Source organism: Heptranchias perlo, chromosome 41, assembly GCF_035084215.1.
Source record: "Heptranchias perlo isolate sHepPer1 chromosome 41, sHepPer1.hap1, whole genome shotgun sequence".
NCBI classification, from domain to species: Eukaryota; Metazoa; Chordata; class Chondrichthyes; order Hexanchiformes; family Hexanchidae; genus Heptranchias; species Heptranchias perlo.
The window spans coordinates 11,256,648-11,276,118 of NC_090365.1; the positions used below are offsets into that span (position 1 = coordinate 11,256,648).

Consider the following 19,471-nt stretch of genomic DNA (forward strand, 5'->3'; position numbering starts at 1 on the left):
TTAAACGATAAGGTGAAATCCGAGCCGGGCCGACACAAGATGGGTGTCTTCGCTGAACTGTGCTTTTTCCCCCTATCCCCTGTTTCAGGTACACTGGGCAGCTGGTGGAAGAGGCCGCACTCTCCCGGGCGCTGGAGGAGGGGCCGGGCTGTATAGATTTCACCGCCTTGTGTTCCTGGCTGGTGTCTGAACTGAAAGCTGTGTCCCAGGTGGAGGAATGCGTCACCACGGCAACAGGTGAGAATTTCGAGCGGAAAATAAAATTCCCAATCTGGAAATAAAAAGTTGGCACCAGTTAAAAGTGACCATGAAGCTGCCGGATTGTCCTAAAAATCCCAACTGGTTTTAGTAGTCCCTCTAATTCTGGCCTCTTGCCCATCCCCGATTTTAATCGCTCCACCATTGGCGGCCGTGCCTTCAGCTGCCTCGGCCCTGAGCTCCGGAATTCCCTCCCTAAACCTCTCCGCCTCTCTCTCCTCCTTTAAGACGCTCCTTAAAACCTACCTCTCTGACCAAGCTTTTGGTCACCAGTCCTAATATCTCCTTATGTGGCTCGGTGTCAAATTTTGTCTGATAATCGCTCCTGTGAAGCATTTTACTACGTTAAAGGCGCTATATAAATGCAAGCTGTTGTTGTAATGCCCTTTTAAGGAAGGAACCTGCCGTCCTTACCCGGTCGGGGCCTACAGGTGATTCCAGTCCCACGACAACGTGGTTGACTCTTAAATGCCCTCTGAAGTGGCCTGGCAAGCCGCTCGAGGGCAAACTAGCGATGGGCAATAAATACCGGCCTTGCCAGCAGCGCCCGCATCCCGAGAATAAATTCAAAAATTCAGAGGCCGTTCTAGATCCTCGCTGCGGTTTAAAGGGCGGGAGGGCGGGAGGGAGGGAGGGAGGGAGGGAGGGAGGTTGGTGAAGAGGGGCCTGCTGGCAAAGCCCTTGTTCCGTTACAACTTTGGTGTGGAGGTGAATTTGGGACAATTCTACAATGGGACCTGTGTCAGAATCTGGCAGCTTCACTGCGAAAGAAAAGCCAACGGTCCCAGTAGCAACCTTATTTTTTTGTGCAACGAGGAATTTTAGTGCTGAGGAATTGAGCATGTTTTAATTTCAGTCACTTGGTGGCAAATTCAGCTCTCCCAGGCTAGGTGCAGCACAGTTAGGTACAGAGTACGGCTCTCACTGGACTGTTCTATTGTGTTCTCCCAGGCCAGGTTCAGCACAAGGCAGAGGGAGCTTTACTCTGGACCTAACTGAGCTGTACCTGGCCCGGGAGAACGCAATAGGACAGTGCAGAAGTCGCCCTAATCTGAACCTATCATGTTCTCCTGTTGATAGACTTGTTAATAAAAGTTACGCAGACCCCAGGGAAGCCAACAGTTATTAATAAGTTAAATGGGCGCTTACTTAATCCCTGGTTACAGTGTAATGAGTAATTGCTGGGGTCCAGACTTTGAATCAGCGCAGGGGACGGTAAGTCAGCCGTATCTTAATTTTAAAAACATACATTAAAGGCCTGGGTCCGTTTACAAAGTGGTCAGAATGTCGTGTTAATTTTCAAACAGAGCTGGAAGGTATCTGGCTCGGTGAGCCAGCAACAGTGGCAGGAGTTCTAGATGCTGCAGGGACGGAGGGGGGGATGTTAGGACTTAATGACGGGTAAACGGACTTTAACGAGATGTGAACAGCTGCTGGAACTGGACAAAATAGCCAGTCCGCTCAATACGGTTTAAGAAAGAAAGAATTTGCGTTTATATAGCACCTTTCACCACCTCAGGACGTCCCAAAGCGCTTTACAGCCAAATAAGTACTTTTTGAAGTGTAGTCACTGTTGTAATGTAGGAAACGCGGCAGCCAATTTGCGCACAGCAAGATCCCACAAACAGCAATGTGATAATGACCAGATAATCATTTTTTTTTAGCAATGTTAGTTGAGGGATAAATATTGGCCAGGACACCGGGGAGAACTCTCCTGCTCTTCTTCAAATCGTGCCATGGGATCTTTTATGTCCCCTCGGTTTATCGTCTCATCCGAAAGGCGGCACCTCTGGCAGTGCAGCACTCCCTCAGTACCGCACTGGGAGAGTCAGCCTGGATTTTGTTCTCAAGTCTCTGGAGTGAGGCTTGAACCCACGACTGTCTGACTCAGAGGCGAGAGTGCTACCCACTGAGCTACACCTGTCGGGCTTGGTGCCTTTGGTAATGGCAAATGGCCAGCGCCATATGCCCGATATAGGCAGTGATAAATGGGGACGGTGCAAGTAGTGGGGACTGTATTGGGAGACGGGCACCTGCTGACTAGTGGGTTCTTCCTGTGCACAAAATGGACCTCAGGTTTGCCCTACGTAACAACAAAAGTAATTCGAATTAAGAGCAGGAGTAGGCCATTCGGGAGAGCAGTAAGGTTGAAGAATGGAGTTATGAATGGCCTAGACTTTTGACTGATCGCCTTTGGTATTTACACAGAACTATCACTTAGGAGATTAAATGAACGGGGTCGATTTGTACATGGCCTCCACAAGGGACTGGCTATATGGGCTGAATGGCCTTTTCTAAATCCGATCTGGTTTAGTAACGGATTCCGTTTCCTAGGTCCTGAAGATAAGGAAACCTTTCAGCTGGAGGTCAGCGGCCTGGTCAATGAGCTGCAGTGTCCCTATCGATCTCTCACCACTGGAAACGTGACCTCCAGGCTGACCAACAAGGAGAGCTGCCTCCAACTGCTGCGTAAGTACTGCCGACAGTCCTTCGGGGAGTGTACGTCACCCGAGAGATTCACTGCTGTGCTCTAAACCCTGAGGAGGAGTTAATTTGTGCAGAAGTGCAGCTAACTGTACTCTGCTCTCCAACAGGTCTATTGTGGGGCCCGTGCGCGGTCTCTGTGGGGCCCGTGCGCGGTCTCTGTGGGGCCCGTGCGCGGTCTCTGTGGGGCCCGTGCGCGGTCTCTGTGGGGCCCGTGCGCGGTCACGGTGGGTATGTGCGCAGTTGGTTATCCTGGGTGTATATGTGTGCCACGTGTATATGTTCTGTGACATACCAATGTGTAAACTTTGTACACGGCAAATAAAAGAACTGAGGAATTCTCTAAAAGTCGGGGGAGTGGGAAAATGAGCCGATGTCTGATATTAATCCATATGAAATCGCGCTCTCTGTATATTATATCACAGGAGGTTTGCTGAATGCCGTTTAGCTCCATGGTGTTCGAGAGCAGGAGACTGGGCTCTATGTCCTGCTGAGTGATAGCTGTATTCACTGGATCCAGTTGCCTGCTCTTGTGAGGATCCTCCAACATCAACCAAGCCCACTTATGTCGCGGCTTTAACGTAGAAAAGTCACCCCATGGGCCTCACGGAGACGCAATAAAACAAAATGGATGCCAATCCAAAGAAGGAAGGATCAGGATAGGTGACCAAAAGCCAGCTTTTAAGGAGGGCCTCAAAGCAAGAGAAGGTGGTGGAGAGGGGTTTAGGGAGGGAAAGAAAGACTTGCATTTATATAGCGCCTTTCTTGACATCCCAAAGCGCTTTACAGTCCATGAAGTACTTTTACAGTGTAGTCACTGTTGTAATGCAGGAAACATGGCAGCCAATTTGTGCACAGCAAGATCCCACAAACAGTAAATGAGATAAATGACCAGATAATCCGTAGTGATGTTGGTTGAGGGATAAATATTGGCCAGGACAACGGGGAGAACTCCCCTGCTCCTCTTCGAAGTAGTGCCGAGAGGGCAGACGGCACCTCCGGCAGTGCAGCGCTCCCTCGGTACTGGGAGCGTCAGCCTGGATTACGTGATCAGGTCTCTGGAGCGGGACTTGAACCCACCACCTTCTGACTCGGAGGCGAGAGTGCTGCCCGCTGAGCCACGGCTGGCCCCTCGATTCCAGTGCCTGGGGGGCCTAGGTGGCTGAAGGCACGGCCGCCAATGGTGATCGAAGGGAGGTGGATGCACGAGAGGTCAGTAGGTCGCGGGGGGCGAGGTTCAAACGGATGACTTGTAATCTTCGCAGCGATGCTTAAAACGAGGGACTGAGCGAGCAGGTCTGAGCGAGTGTTTTACTGACCGTCTCCTGTCGGCCTGTGACCGCGCACTGATTTGGGAGCCCAGCCTGCTCGTTTTTTTTTGGTTTTAAATTTAGTCCATTCTGATGTATCTCGTTCTTAAAAAAAAAAATTTTTTAACTGGGCCCAGTCTGTGAGGCACCGTGCTCTTTTTGATCGGGAATTTCGTTCCGAATGGTTCTCTCGCTGTGCTGCGCTTGTCATTTAACAGTCGTAAAAATAAAAGGACTTTGTGACACCGCGTGGCTGTATTGTGACATTGAAAGACCTGTTTCTGAATGGGACCTGTTTCTGTTGCTAGGTAACAGTTAGCGGGCGATCCATGCACTTTGATCGGGAGGGCAGGTCACAGATGGGAAGTGGGCTGTTGGAAGCAATCTCCTGGATGTTCTAGGATTTCTCCCGACTGGGACGTGATCAGACCAATAAATTCTGCTCGGTTTTTTCTGGTGAATCATTGAAATTACAGCACAGCGGGAGGCCATTCAGCCCATCGGGGCCAGTGTCCGTCTTCAACCGGAGCTGTCGACTCCCGACGCCATTTCCCCATATCCTTTTACGTTCTTCCATTTCAAATACTAAGGTCCCAGCCCTGGCTCTCGCCTCTGAGTCAGAAGGTTGTGGGTTCAAGTCCCGCTCCAGAGACTTGAGCACAAAATCTAGGCCGACGCTCCCAGTGCAGTACCGAGGGAGTGCTGCACTGTCGGAGGTGTCGTCTTATCGGATGAGACGTTAAACGTCTGCCCTCTCAGGTGGACGTAAAAAAAAATCCCACGGCCACTATTTCGAAGAAGAGCAGGGGAGTTCTCCCCGGTGTCCTGGCCAATGTTTATCCCTCAACCAACACCTAAAATACTGGTCATTATCACATTGCTGTTTGTGGGAGCTTGCTGTGCGCAAATTGGCTGCCACGTTTCCTACATTACAACAGTGACTATGCTTCATAATGTACTTCGTTGGCTGTAAAGCGCTTTGGGACGTCCTGAGGTGGTGAAAGGCGCCATATAAATGCAAATTCATTCATCCTTACTTAATTGGTTTGAGTGGCTTTGGCAGACGCCTTGGAACAAATTGCCTCACTAACCCCCTGCCCGCCTCCCGGCTGTGCAGTAGCTCGGTATCAGGTAGGTGGGGTGCAAAGGAGGGTTTAACATGGGGTGGAAACTGAGGCAGACTGTAAGCTTCAGACGTAAACAGTGATTTTCGAAAATTAATAAATGCTACGGCTTGAAAAATTGAGCCTTCGTTCACTGGGGCGGAAAAGTCTTAAAGGGGTATCTAATCGAGCTCTTCAAAAATTATAAAGTTTGAGAGGGTAAACAGTGAGGGATTGTCTCCACTGATTGGTGAGGAGGGTACAGACTGAGGATAACAACTTGAGGAAGGAATTTAGAGGAAATGCTTTCACATAGAGGGTTATCCGAGCACGGAATGCTTTTACCACAAACAACTATCAGGACAGAGCCCAGAACATCAGTTAAAGGGGAATTCGTTAAATATTTGAAAAGGAGGAACGTAAAAGGAGTTGGGGATAGTGCAGGTACGTGGGATTAGAGGAGACAGCTTCAGTTGAAGGGCTAGCAGCGATACGGATGTGATGGGCCGAACAGCCTCCTGTGCTGTACTTGCTCTGATTCTATTAACCTCTATCCAGGGTATAAAACCTTGTTCAGGAATGGAGGGGAATCTGATGCTAATTATTGTGACCACTGCCGCACTTTTGTTTGAGATTTCAGACTTGTGCTTCCAGGTGTCCCTCTGCCGAAGGACCAGGGATATAGAATCATACAACACAGAAGGAGGCCGTTCGGCCCATCGTGCCTGCGCCAGCTCTTTGAAAGAGCTATCCCATTAGTCCCACTCCCCCCGCTCTTTCCTCATAGTCCTGCAAATTTTTCCTTTTTAAGTATTTATCCGACTCTTTTTTGAAAGTTATTATTGAATCTGCTTCCACCGCCCTTTCAGGCAGCACATTCCAGATCACCGCCTAAAAAAAATTCTCCTCATCCCCCCCCCGCTCTGATTCCTTTGCCAATTATATTAAATCTGATTACTGACCCTCCTCCCAGTGGAAACAGTTTCCCCTTATTTACTTTATCAAAATCCTTAATAATTTTGAACACCTCTATTAAATCTCCCCTTAACCTTCTCTGCTCTAAGGAGAACAATCCCAGCTTCTCCAGTCTCTCCACATGACTGAAGTCCCTCATCCCTGGTACCATTCTAGTAAATCTCCTCTGCACCCTCTCTAAGGCCTTGACATCCTTCCTAAAGTGTGGTGCCCAGAATTGAACGCAGTACTCCAAATGAGGCCTAACCAATGATTTATAAAGGTTTAGCATAACTTCCTTGCTTTTGTACTCTATGCCTCTATTTATAAAGCCCAGGATCCCGTATGCCTTTTTAACAGCCTTCTCCACTTGTCTAAAGATTTGTGTACGTACACCCCCAGATCTCTCTCTTCCTGCACCCCCTTTAAAATTGTACCATTTAGTTTATGTTGCCTCTCCTCATTCTTCCTTCCAAAATGCATCACTTCACACTTCTCTGCATTAAATTTCATTTGCCATGTGTCTGCCCATTTCATCAGTCTGTCCATGTCCTCCTGAACTCTGTTACTCACTGTTTGCTACATTTCCAAGTTTCGTGTCATCTGCAAATTTTGAAATTATACCCAAGTCCAAGTCATTAATATGTATCAAAAAGAGCAGTGGTCCTATTACCGACCCCTGGGGAACATCACTGTACACTTCCCTCCAGTCTGAAAAACCGTTCATCGCTACTCTCTGCTTTCTGTCTGCTGGCTAATCTCCTGTCCACGCTGCCACTGCCCCTTTAATCCCATGCGACAGTGTAACGGATACGGTAACTCAAGCTTTACCGGCTGGTGGGTATCTGTGTGCCGTGGGGTGCCAACTGACGGGTGTAACGCTGATTTTGGTTTTCAGTGTTCCTGAGCTCGGAGCTGCAGGCAGCCAGGCTCCTACATGCCAGGCAGCCCTCGCTGGCACAGCGCGAAGCGCCAACGGGCGCTGGCGACAACGATGAAGTCTTCGGAGAACTGCGGGCTCTGTGCCAAGCGCTGGGCACGGCTGAACCCACCCGAGACGTCCCTGTGCCGCAGCTCTTCATAGACCTGGAAACAAAAGTAAGGAGGCCGGGCCATGTAGGAGAGAACGGCGGATCGATCGGGACTAAATTTATAGAAATGATCGTCTAGTATTTTGTGGGAAAATGTTCATCGTGGTTTTAGCCCCATTTATTTGCGTTGTTCGTGGTTCATGTGTCACTCGGAGAGTCGTGTGTAGATCAGAGCGTTAACGTTCAGCGTGCTGGGAATGTTGCTTTAAGAGTGTCCTGGGATCGCTGTTAAGCAAAACACGTGGATTACTGATTTAAGTATGTAACTGGGGAGATCAGGTTGCGTCAAAGCAGGGAGTAAAAGATGCAACTTCTGTAACTTGCAGCCTGTGTGTATTAATCTGTCTGTAGAAAACACATGCACGTACACGCACTCACGTACACACATGTACAAACGCACACGCACTCACGCACACTTCACATGGATCGCCTTTTTTTGTTTGGGTGTGTCTAATATTTAAAAGCCGGGAGCGGCTTGAAGGGCCCCTCTTCTGTCCCGTGGAACGCACGTGTTTAACATGTTTGTATTTCAGATCCGAGACGCCAGTTCCAGATTGCCGCAGAGCGGAGTGGGGAAACCCTTGCTGAGCAAGAGCCTGGAGCCTGCCCAATGGGTAGAGATACAGTAACGTCCGCCGTGTCTGCCCTTTAGTTAAGAGAGGGATAAATGGCTTCCATTCTTTTAACCATTTCCAACCCAATCCTTCATTTGTCCCCTATAGAGCTTCTCACTTGCCTATGAACCTATCTGTGCCAGCTCGGGCTAGTGGGGGGAGGGAGCAGCCATGATGGCAGTGACTGGTGGTTCCATATGAGGGACGGGGACTGGGGTGGGAGGGGGGGCGGATTTCAAAGGGAGTCCCCGTGGTGTAAAACGGCACTGCGTCGAGATGTGCAGAACCACCGGCTGCCCAGTGATATCGGCATCTCCTGGCAATTGGTGCCCTGGCCATTTTCAGCCTTTCTGTAGCCTTCAAACGGCTGCAGTTATATCCTTTTTTAAAAATTAATTCCTGGGATGTGGGCATCGCTGGCAAGGCTGGCACTTATTGCCCATCCCTAGTTGCCACTTGAGAAGGTGGTGGTGAGCCGCCTTCTTCTTGAACCTCTGCAGTCCGTGTGGTGAAGGTTCTCCCGCAGTGCTGGTGGGTAGGGAGTTCCAGGATTTTGACCCAGCGACGATGAATCAACGGCCGATATATGTCCAGGTTGGGATGGTGTGTGACTTGGAGGGGAACGTGGAGGTGATGGTGTTCCCATGCGCCTGCTGCCCTTGTCCTGGGTGGTGGAGATCGTGGGTTTGGAAGGTGTTTGTAAAGACTTGCTCTCCTCGGACCTGTGTGTAAGCTGGTGTCCTGATGACTGTGCGCTGTAACGGACCGTGCTGCGGGGGGGGGGAGGCTAGGGTTTCCCCATGTGGTGGGTTTCAAATCCTTGTGTTCAGCTCCCTCTACGGCCTCCCTATCTCTGTAACCTCCTCCAGCCCTACAACCCTCCGCGACCTCTGAGCTCCTCCAACTCTGGCCTCTCTCGCATCCCCTACTTCCATCGCTCAACCATTGGCGGCCGTGCACGATGGGCCGAACGGCCTCCTTCTGTGTTGTATGATTCTATATCCCTGGTCCTTCGGCAGAGGGACCTGGATACACAAGCCTCGGCCCTAAGCTCTAGAATTCCCTCCCTAAACCTCTCCGCCTCTCTCTCCTCTTAAGACCCTCGTTAAAACCTACGTCCCTGACCAAGCTTTTGGTCACCTGTCCTAATGTCTCTTTGGCTCGGTGTCAATTTTTGTCTGATAATCGCTCCCGTGAAGCGCCTTGGGACATTTTATCATGTTAAAGGCGCTATATAAATGCAAGTCTGTCTCACCCAGCCTGTCAGGACGCAGCAGCGAAGGGGAAAAGTGCAGTTACGGGCACAGCCCCAAGGAGCGGGAAACTTTTTAGGAAAGAAAAGAAGAAAGACTTGCACTTATATAGCGCCTTTCACGACCTCAGGACATCCCACAGCGCTTTACAACCAATGAAGTACCTTTCGAAGAGTTGTAATGTAGGAAAAGTGGCAGCCAATCTGCGCACAGCAAGATCCCACAAACAGCAATGTGATGATGACCAGATAATCTGTTTTAGGTGTTGGTTGGGAGATAAATATTGGCCAGGACACCGGGGAGAACTCCCCTGCTCTTCTTCGAATAGTGCCATGGGATCTTTTAGGCAGACAGGGCCTCGGTTTAACGTCTTATCTGAAAGACGGCACCTCCGACAGTGCAGCGCTCCCTCAGTACTGGCACTGGGAGTGTCAGCCTAGATTCTGTGCTCAAGTCTCTGGAGTGGGACTTGAACCCACAACCTTTTGACACAGAGGCGAGAGTGCTACCCACTGAGCCACGGCTGGCACTGTAGGAGCAGGAAAGCGCAACAAGGAAGGAAAATAAACACAACGAGGCTGAATTGAATGGGCCTCAAAGGCTTGGGGCCTGGACATGTTCTATGGGGTGCAGTTTGGACAACCTTGCCCCAGAGGTCCTGTGATGTCAATGGGAGTGTAGTAAAGTAGTACTGCCACTAGAGAGAGGAATTCATTTGGCTCAATGAGGAAACTTAGACTCTTTTCAAATGCCTGGGCCTGAACACGTCTTTCTGAACTGCCGAGGCCTGGACCTGTGTTTTTTTTTAATATTCATTCTCAAGATATGGGTGTCGCTAGCAAGGCCGGCATTTATTGCCCACCTAGGGATGCCAACGTATTCCTGGAGGTTTCATCACATGACCTCCCGCCTACAACTGCCCCACCCGGTCAAACAGCCTTTCTTCCCCCCCCCCCCCCTCCACCCCTCCCAATTGCCAATATTCTCATAACTAATAAAAGTGTTCAAAGAAAATGAAAGAAACCCACCATTTGTCTTTTTTAATGCTCTTATGATTTTTTTTCTCCCGGGTGCTGCTCGCAGCAGTGGCCAGGAGGTTAATCTTTAATTCCTGGAGGCTCCAGGACAATCCTGGAGGGTTGGCAACCCCTAAACCCATCCCTAGTTGCCCTCGAGAAGGTGGTGGTGGGCCGCCTTCTTCTTGAACCGTTGCAGTCCGTGCGGTGAAGGTGCTGTTAGATGGGGAGTTCCAGGATTTTGATGCTTGGGGGTTGGATGAAGTAGGGAGGGAGGAGGCTCGTGTGGAGCATAGACCAGTTGGGCCGAATGGCCTGTTTCTGTGCTGTAGATTCTATGTAACTCGGTGTAAGCAGGGAGTGTTATCATTGCAGCTCAGTACGTCTCCCACCCACTAACCCTCGGTGTTCTGTGCCTCAGGAACAGCTGGAGGAGATCCATCGAGCGATGTGCATCGAGTACGAGTGTCGCAGGCAGATGTTGATCTGTCGCCTGGATCTGACGGTCCAGTCGTTCCACTGGTCTGAGAGAGCACAGGTTTGGAGTCTCTTGATGGATTCGCTTGACGAAAATGTCGACTGCCTTAAAATAACTGCCGGCCGTAAACTAGACTAGAAACAGGTCTCTTGAACCGAGGAGGTCAGTGGAATGCTGACCCTGCTCCGGCCAGCGACGGAATCCCTTTTTTTTTTAAAACAGTTTTTATAAACCTATTTTCGGTAAAATTGTGGGTTACAGCACCTGTTGCATGATGGGATTGATTCCAAAATGGTGGTGGTAGCACCTTATTTGGGAAGATCAGTTCCATAACAGGATAGGGGAAGAAAGGGACTAAAAGGGTTAAATTATGAGGCTAGGTTGCTTAACCTTAAAATTAGAGCTCGGCCGTTCAGGGGTGATGTCAGGAAGGAACTTCTTCACACAAAGGGGAGTGGAAATCTGGAAAACTCTCGCCCAAAAAGCTGTTGAGGCTGGGGGTCAATTGAAAATGTCAGAACTGAGACTGATGGATTTTTGTTAGGCAAGGCTATTAAGGGTTACGCAACCAGTGCGGGTAGGTGTAGTTAAGATACAGATTAGCCACGATCTAATTGAATGGCAGAACAGACTCGAGGGGCTGAATGGCCTCCTCCTGTTCCAATATTCTTATGTCCCGAAAGTTTAAAACTGATTGATTGATTGAATCCAGGTATCAAATCGCTCATTTTACTTATGGTATATTGTTCCTTTTTAACAGGTATGTAAAGCTGGTGGCATTTCTGTGTCACTTTCTCTGGTTCTTTAAATCGCTGTGGAGAAGTTGAGCTGTATTTAAAACAATAATTCTTTATTTAGAATATCTTTGCTGGCTGTCTCGCTGCTCTCCAGCTCCCAAAATAGCTGGCGCTATATGCACATATATACAGCACATCTGTACAGGTGTGTGCTCAGCCTATGCTCTAGATTGCACTCTGCTCCACCAATATCTAAGCTTATTTGGCCCAGTGATTTCCCATGCTACAATTTTGTTTGAAAGAGGGGAGGGAAGATCCCACAGGCTCTGCCTGAGTTCCATTCTCCTTTAGTGAATTGATCTTATGCCACACTGTATGCGATTCATCTCCAGGTAATCGGGATCTCTACGCACATAAGAAGACTTGCATTTCTATAGCGCCTTTCATGACCTCGGGTCATCCCAAAGCGCCTTACAGCCAGTGAAGTACTTTTGAAGTGCGGACGCTGTTGTAATGTAGGAAATGCGACAGCCAATTTGCGCACAGCAAGCTCCCGCAAACAGCAATGAAATAAATAAGAACATAAGAAGTAGGAGCAGGAGTAGGCCATACGGCCCCTCGAGCCTGCTCCACCATTCAATCAGATCATGGCTGATCTTCGACCTCAACTCCACTTTCCCGCCCGATCTCCATAACCCTCGATTCTCTTAGTGTCCAAAAATCTATCAGTCTCAATCTTGATTATATTCAACGACTGAGCATCCTCTGGAGTGGAGAATTCCAAAGATTCACAACCCTCTGAGTGAAGAAATTCCTCCTCATCTCAATCCTCAATGTCTGACCCCTTATCCTGAGACCATGCCCCCTCGTTCTAGACTCTCCAGCCAGGGGAAACAGCCTCTCAGCATCTACCCTGTCAAGCCCCCCTCAGAATCTTATGTTTCAATGAAATCACCTCTCATTCTTCTAAACTCCAGAGAGCATAGGTGACAGGCCCCTGAATGAGGATTGTTAAATCAGAACAGACAGGGGATTGAACATGGCCTGTGTGCCATTCCCAAATAAAGCATCAGGAGGTGCTGTACAACCATCTTCTGTTTATGCAGTGGGACAGGCCTTGTTGCCGTGACGCCCTGTACAAGCGATGCTTCACCACTCAGCATCTTGCGTCTCTGTCCCCGGTTGTTCACGGCCAATGTGGATTTAAAGGGTTTTTCCCTGTCTTTTTTTTAGCAACACGGAGCTGAGATGGATCGGCTATCCGAGTCTCTGTGGTGGGACCTCAGTGCCAGGACGAGCATAACCCTCGCCCACCTGCTGGCTGCTCGGGAGGACCTGTCCGTAATCACCAAAACCACCAGCGAGAGCAGTCGGGAGAAAACTGCCTGCGCTATCAACAAGGTAAGAGGCAGGTCCCAGCGGGGGACCGGGGGGAGGGAGGCAGGTCCCAGCGGGGGACCGGGGGGAGGGAGGCAGGTCCCAGCGGGGGACCGGGGGGAGGGAGGCAGGTCCCAGCGGGGGACCGGGGGGAGGGAGGCAGGTCCCAGCGGGGGACCGGGGGGAGGGAGGCAGGTCCCAGCGGGGGACCGGGGGGAGGGAGGCAGGTCCCAGCGGGGGACCGGGGGGAGGGAGGCAGGTCCCAGCGGGGGACCGGGGGGAGGGAGGCAGGTCCCAGCGGGGGACCGGGGGGAGGGAGGCAGGTCCCAGCGGGGGACCGGGGGGAGGGAGGCAGGTCCCAGCGGGGGACCGGGGGGAGGGAGGCAGGTCCCAGCGGGGGACCGGGGGGAGGGAGGCAGTACTGCCAGGGAACTGGGCGGGAGTACATGCATGGCATGAGGGGCAACATTGGCAAAGAACTGGAGGGCTTGGCAACTGGGGGCAGTGCCCGCAGGAGATGCACAGGGTGTCTTTCCGGCATCTTCTGTTTTTTATGTAAAATCGCACACTTAAAGGTTGACGAAAGTGAGGACTCATCATCACTCTTAAACTACTCCGAGACTCCCCTTTACACTCTGGAGCAGCCCTCCCTGAGACCGGTGTTTCTGTGTGCACTCGCTGAAACAAATTAGTTTAAACGAAGCATTATCCTCACTCTGACTCCTTTATAAAGTGTTGACGGTGAAAGGCTATAACGGCGAGAGTCTTTGGCGACGCATTCCCGAATTAAAACGCCAAAAGTTCAACTTGTTGTTCTTAACTCGATGGATTTGTGAGTCCAAATTGGCGTCCTTCACAGACTCTGTGCCAAGAGCTGTGATCCCAAACAGAGTTTTCCTCAGGGCAGCAGTCAGGCACTTTGCAGATAATGTAGCGCAGATTGACGGGAGCCAGAGCTCTGTCTGTGTTGCCCCACACGGGGAGCGCCTGCTTTCCTCCTCTGATGTATTTTATTTTGCAGGTGGAGTGAAATTACTACAGGGCCCAATAGTTCCATTAAAGCTGTGTTTAATAGAGCTTTCTTGCTTCCCCAGTGCACGCTGGGAAATTACCACCCCATAAATAGCCGTTCCAAATTCTCTAACTGGACAGCAAAGGTCCTGCCAACATCCCACGGACAGGCACTGAGCACAGGCCCGGTGAAGGGAAGGTGGGCAGGGAGAGCTGCACTGCCGGAGGTGCCGTCTTTCGGATGAGACATTAAACCGAGGCCCCGTCTGCCCTCTCAGGTGGACGTAAAAGATCCCAAGGCACTATTTTGAAGAAGAGCAGGGGGAGCTCTCCCCGGAGCCCCGACCAGTATTTATCCCTCAACCAACATCACTAAAATCAGATTATCTGGTCATTTATTTCAGCGCTGTGTGTGGGATCTTGCTGTGCGCAAATTGTCTGCCACGTTTCCTACATCACAACAGTGACTACACTTCATAAGTACTTTGGAATGTCCTGAGGTGGTGAAAGGCGCTATATAAATGCAAGATCCTTTTTGTTGCTCTTGGGTCTCCTCAGTCAAAGGCGAGGTTTGACATTGTGGCATTTAGACTGTTCCCTGAGAGAATGTTTCCCGTTCCTTGGTTTCCCAGATCCTGATGGGCCCCGTCCCGGATCGAGGAGGCAGACCGAGTGAGATTGAGGCGCCGATGCCCACGTGGGAGGGCAGACGCAGCGGGGGCGGGGGCAGAAGACAGAAGTCGGGGGGCAAAGGACGTAAACACAGGTGAAGCTAACCTGGAAGCCCCCCGCCCCCCGAGGAGCGAGAGGATCTCCGTTCCTACAGGCCAGGCGTGAAAAATCGAAATGAATCTGAACAATCGGGATTACGGGAGCTGTGGATTTGGGAAGTCCCAGCGTGAGTTAAATTGATGTGAGCACTGGAGCGATAAAGAGTCCAGCACTGGAAGTGATTGAGCGACTGACGACTTCTGCCCCGCCATCAATCAGTTCAACGTGTGGTGGCTATTTGAAGCACACTGACTAGAGTGGGGGCAGGAGGAGGTGGGTCGAACTGCCCTGCGCTGTATAACCCACCCCACCTCACCTCACTACAATGAGGCCCTGGTTTCACACCCGAGTCCAGTAAAGGGACGGACGCCATCCGGGTGATTAGAAATGGATTGAGTTGCGGGGGGAGCAGAAAGTAACGCTCGTGTTGATACGGTGCCTGATCACAGCTTCGAGGCGTCTGAAATTGGTTCATACTCTGATTGATGATGGGGTGCAAAGACTCTCCTGTAGGCTGAGGCTCTCAGTTCAGCGCAGTTCCATGTTACCCGCTGGCCCACCATGTGGAGTCGTGCTCTTATTTTTTTTAAAATTCTGTTTCGGTCTTGTTGATTTTGATTGTGAATGGCCGGAGTTTTGTAATCTTGTTGCTATTGGGGCCTTTTCTGTTCTTTCAGCCAATATGTGTATTGGGGAGGGGCGGGGAAGGAAGGGGTTGTGTTCGTGCCCAGATGGAGAAAGCATGAATTCCTTGCTGGGCAGCTGATTGTGCCAGTGCCAGTGCCAGTGCCAGTGCCTGTACCATCCTCTGAGTCCTGCCGGTTTCTTTACTGGACCCTCGCTGAGGAGGGAAACATTTGCCAAGTTTCTGTAACTGTTCTAATTTTATAATTTTTTTGGGGGGAATCTCCAAGTGCTTGCTGGGACTCGAGCTGTTTTTGCACTGATGAAGGACGCTGGGAAATTTTTATTTTTAAAAAGAATTAAAACCAAATGATCCCCGGTTCTGTTTGTCTCGGGTTTTTTTTGTGGGGGAAATGTCACAGTTTTAGGGTTTCTATGCTGGATATTCGTGTGGGTGTCACCAGTCGCCCCTATAAATGGGCCATGTGTTCACTATGATCTGGAGTGCACCCTTTTGCCAATCTTTATTCAAACAATAGTATGACCAGAGCTTATGACATAAAACCTTACTTTGCATTCTGGCTATTGAATTGCTGACCGATGAATTCTCCTCTCTTTATGGAAGGCAGACTGAAATAGCGCTTTAGGGAGATGAAGTACTGTTTTATTTACATCAAGCGTGGATTAACAGTATTCTGTTTTCACAGTGAGAACTGATGATGGAGGAGCTGGTGATACCAGAACTGAGAGGTTACAATAATCAGGACAGGCTGATCAGGCCGGGACTCTATTCTGTGAAGAAGAGAAGGCTGAGAGGTGACCTAATAGAGGTCTTTAAAATTAGGAGAGGGTTTGATAAGGTAGACATGGAGAAGATGTTTCCACTTGTGGGGAGACTAAAACTAGGGGTCATAAATACAACATAGTCACTTATAAATCCAATAAGGAATTCAAGAGAAACTTCTTTACTCAGAGAATGTTTGAAATGTGGAACTTGCTACTACAAGGAGTAGTTGAGGTGAATAGCGTAGATGCCTTTTAAGGGGAAGTAGATAAGTACATGAAGAGAAAGGGTTAGAAGATTGTGTTGAGGTCATAAATATAAAATAGTAGCTAATAAATCCAATAGAAAATTCAAGAAAAGCTTCTTTACCCAGAGAGTGGTGAGAATGTGGAACTCGCTACCACAAGGAGTAATTGAGGTGAATAGCATAGAGGCATTTAAAGGAAAGCTAGATAAACACACGAGGGAGAAAGGAATAGAAGGATATGCTGATAGGGTGAGATGAAGTAGGGAGGGAGGAGGCTCGTGTGGAGCATAAACACCGGCATAGACCAGATGGGCCGAATGGCCTGTTTCTGTGCTGTAAATTTTATGTAATTCTACATGTTTTGCTTTCCTACTGGGCTCTGGAGGGACAGTGTGATCTGTCATGTAAACCCTCCCCATGTCCCTGTACCTTACAGCTCTATCTCTGAATGAAATTGAATCCTTGCTCTGTGTGTGTCTGTGTGTGTGTGTGTGTGAATTCCATCTGAAAATGCCCTTCTGGTAAAGGTGAAGGCCCAGAGGAGCCGATTGCCTTGGCGGGGGTGTGTGTGTGTGTGTGCGTGCGTGTGTTCACCACAGCGCTGGGACTTCTGAACACTGCTGCAACACACAACTCAGATCACATTGTGCAATATTAGTAACAAACCCACGAGAAATCTGGAGGAAGTGGGGTTGTCTGTTCTGGTATTGAAATATTTTAAGTGACTTAAAGCTTCCAATTACACAGTGGACAGAACGATTACACATAGGGACATGGTCCCAAATAGCAAGTGCAGTAACTACAAGCACTACTTTCACTCACATCTCACACGTACACACATATACACATACTCACGTACACACACACCCTTACATAATTTTGTGTGCATGTACACATACACTCACACCCTCGCACACACCCCTTACACGCACACTCACCACACTCACTATCACACTCACGTACTCACCCCCTCGTGCATACATACTGTCACACACACACAACCCCTTCCTCAATCACACCTGAGTTTTTCTGGTCTGTTGGGCTCATTTCTACACCAATTAAGCCACAGGCTCAGTCTCTGCACAGCTTTCTGATGTCTTTCTTTCTTGGCCAGACCCCAGAGAGTAGACAAGTGGGATGTATTTAATAGTTCAGAATTTATTGGTATCTGACATGCCAACAGTGTTTGAGAGTTCAGAGCAGTCGACACAATCTTTAAATACGTCCTGTACATATTTACATTGAGAACAGTCTGAATTTGGTGCTGAATTCTTTCACCTGGGAATCTCTGCATTGGGAGGGGAGAAGGATTTCTGATCAAAAGCAATCTTTGCACCATTGTGGCTCAATTCGGGGACTTTGAATTCTGAACCTTGGCAGTAGTATCGAGGAGTGATTCACGGGAAGGAGTGATTGATTGAGTCATTGGAGTGATTGACAGGAGTGACTGGTTCACACTCAGGGTTTAAGAAGGCCAAAAACAACAACTGCCAAGGTGCTTCACAGGAGCGTTATCAAACAAAGGCCATGATTATAACCACTGGGACAATTCTTGTTAGATGCGTGAATGGTGGAGGCAGTGTGGTGTCTGATTGCAGTACGCAACGGGGGAGTGCAGGGCACGTGTACAATAAACCACTCCTGATAATGGGCACTGTAACATCACTCAGCCAGCTCTTTACCGCCTAATCCAGCATCATCTGCTGGGTCTCCTTCACATACTTCACTGTACCATTGACGGCCGTGCCTTCAGCTGCCTTAAGCTCAGGAATTCCCTCCCTAAACCTCTCCACCTGTCTCTCCTCCTTTTAAGACGCTCCTTAAAACCTACCTCTTTGACCAAGATTTTGCTCACCTGTCCTAACATCTCCTTATGTGGCTCAGTGTCAAATTTTGTTTGATAATCGCTCCTGTGAAGCACCTTGGGACATTTTATTACTTTAAAGGCGCTATATAAATGCAAGTTGTTGTTGTAACTTCACACCAGAAAGGACTAAGAGACTTTTTTTTAAAAAATCAGTTAAATAAGTTTTTTTTTCGATATATTTTTGTCACTCCTTCATTGACCTGGTAGTCAAGTCACCTTTGCGGTTAAGAAGCCTGCCAGAGGCTAATGTCAAATGTCCCTTGTAACCAGCTGTCGTAGACCACCCAGGCATGACTCTCCTCTCTAATTCTCCAAAGCCCCCCCCCCCACTCCTCCCTTCACTGGGAGACCCTGGAACCAAGTGGAGAAGGACATGCCTAGTGCTCAGCCTCTATCACCCGCTGTGCTCGCTGACCTACATTGGCTCCCGTTCTAGCAACGCCTCATATTTCAAATTCTCGTCCTTGTTTTCAAATCCCTCCATGGCCTCGCCCCCTCCCTATCTCTATAACCTCCTCCAGCCCTACAACACTCTGAGATCTCTGAGCTGTTCCAATTCTGGCCTCTTGCGCATCCTCGATTTTCATCGCTCCACCATTGGCGGCCGTGCCTTCAGCTGCCTAGGCCCTGAGCTCTGGAATTCCCTCCCTAAACCTCTCCACCTCTTTCTCCTCCTTTAAAACCTGCCTCTTTAACCAAGTTTTTGCTCACCTGTTCTAATATCTCCTCATGGGGCTCGGTGTCAAATTTTGTTTGATAATCGCTCCTGTGAAGCGCCTTGGGACGTTTTACTACGTTAAAGGCGCTATATAAATGCAGATTGTTGTTGGTGTCTTGACCTGAGTTGTTAATAAGAACCGAAACTTCAGAACCCTGACTAAATCTGGAATATCTCCAACCCAATACTGGCTCGTACTTTCCCCAGTCGGCTTGGCATTCAGGGATTTTATATTCACGGTTCCCGATCGGATGAAGTGATTCCTACCAGGATCTGAGAAACGTGTTGACAAGGCGGGGTTGCTATGGCAGTGATGCAGGAGTGAATACAGAAGACCCGACGAACTGGGAACAGCGTGAAGCAAAGCTCAAGAAACGCTCTTAAAGTCAATTTTCCCGCGTGCAAACAGGACAGTAGAAAGCAGGAACCAATTGCGTCTTCAAGTGACGATGCATTTATATAGCGCCTTATCTCGCAGTGTTTCACATAATGAATTACTATTGGACTGTGGAGACCGAGGTCAAAGCAGCAGCCAATCGGCACCAACAGCAAGGAGGTGAACGATTGGTTGATCTGTTTGTTTGCCAGTATTGGTTCGGAAAATTTGATGAGAAATCTCAATCCGGGAAAGATAAATTGCCTCATGAAGTGATTGACCTGTGAATAATTTGGAACTGATTACCAATACAGCTCCTTGCCTCTTAATTGCCCAAAGCGTGAAGGGATTGGACACGGAGAGATAACAGGCACCGCGTTGGCCATCGTGCCCAGTTA

At 49.3% G+C, this 19,471-nt stretch overlaps 1 protein-coding gene across 2 annotated transcripts in view; it reads left to right on the forward strand.

Moving 5' to 3' along the window:
* The window catches only part of LOC137306051 (protein FAM98B-like), a 65,018-nt gene that overhangs the window by 1,843 nt on the left and 43,704 nt on the right, over positions 1-19,471 (forward strand). The window contains exons 2-8 of one of the 2 annotated variants that reach the window (XM_067975090.1): positions 89-237; positions 2,593-2,727; positions 7,008-7,207; positions 7,734-7,814; positions 10,505-10,621; positions 12,532-12,699; positions 14,319-15,462. In XM_067975090.1, the coding sequence (XP_067831191.1) occupies positions 89-237; positions 2,593-2,727; positions 7,008-7,207; positions 7,734-7,814; positions 10,505-10,621; positions 12,532-12,699; positions 14,319-14,456 (988 nt within the window). In that variant the 3' untranslated portion in view covers positions 14,457-15,462. Of the gene's footprint in view, positions 1-88; positions 238-2,592; positions 2,728-7,007; positions 7,208-7,733; positions 7,815-10,504; positions 10,622-12,531; positions 12,700-14,318; positions 15,463-19,471 lie in introns of those variants that run through there. The other variant, XM_067975091.1, reaches the window with a different exon arrangement.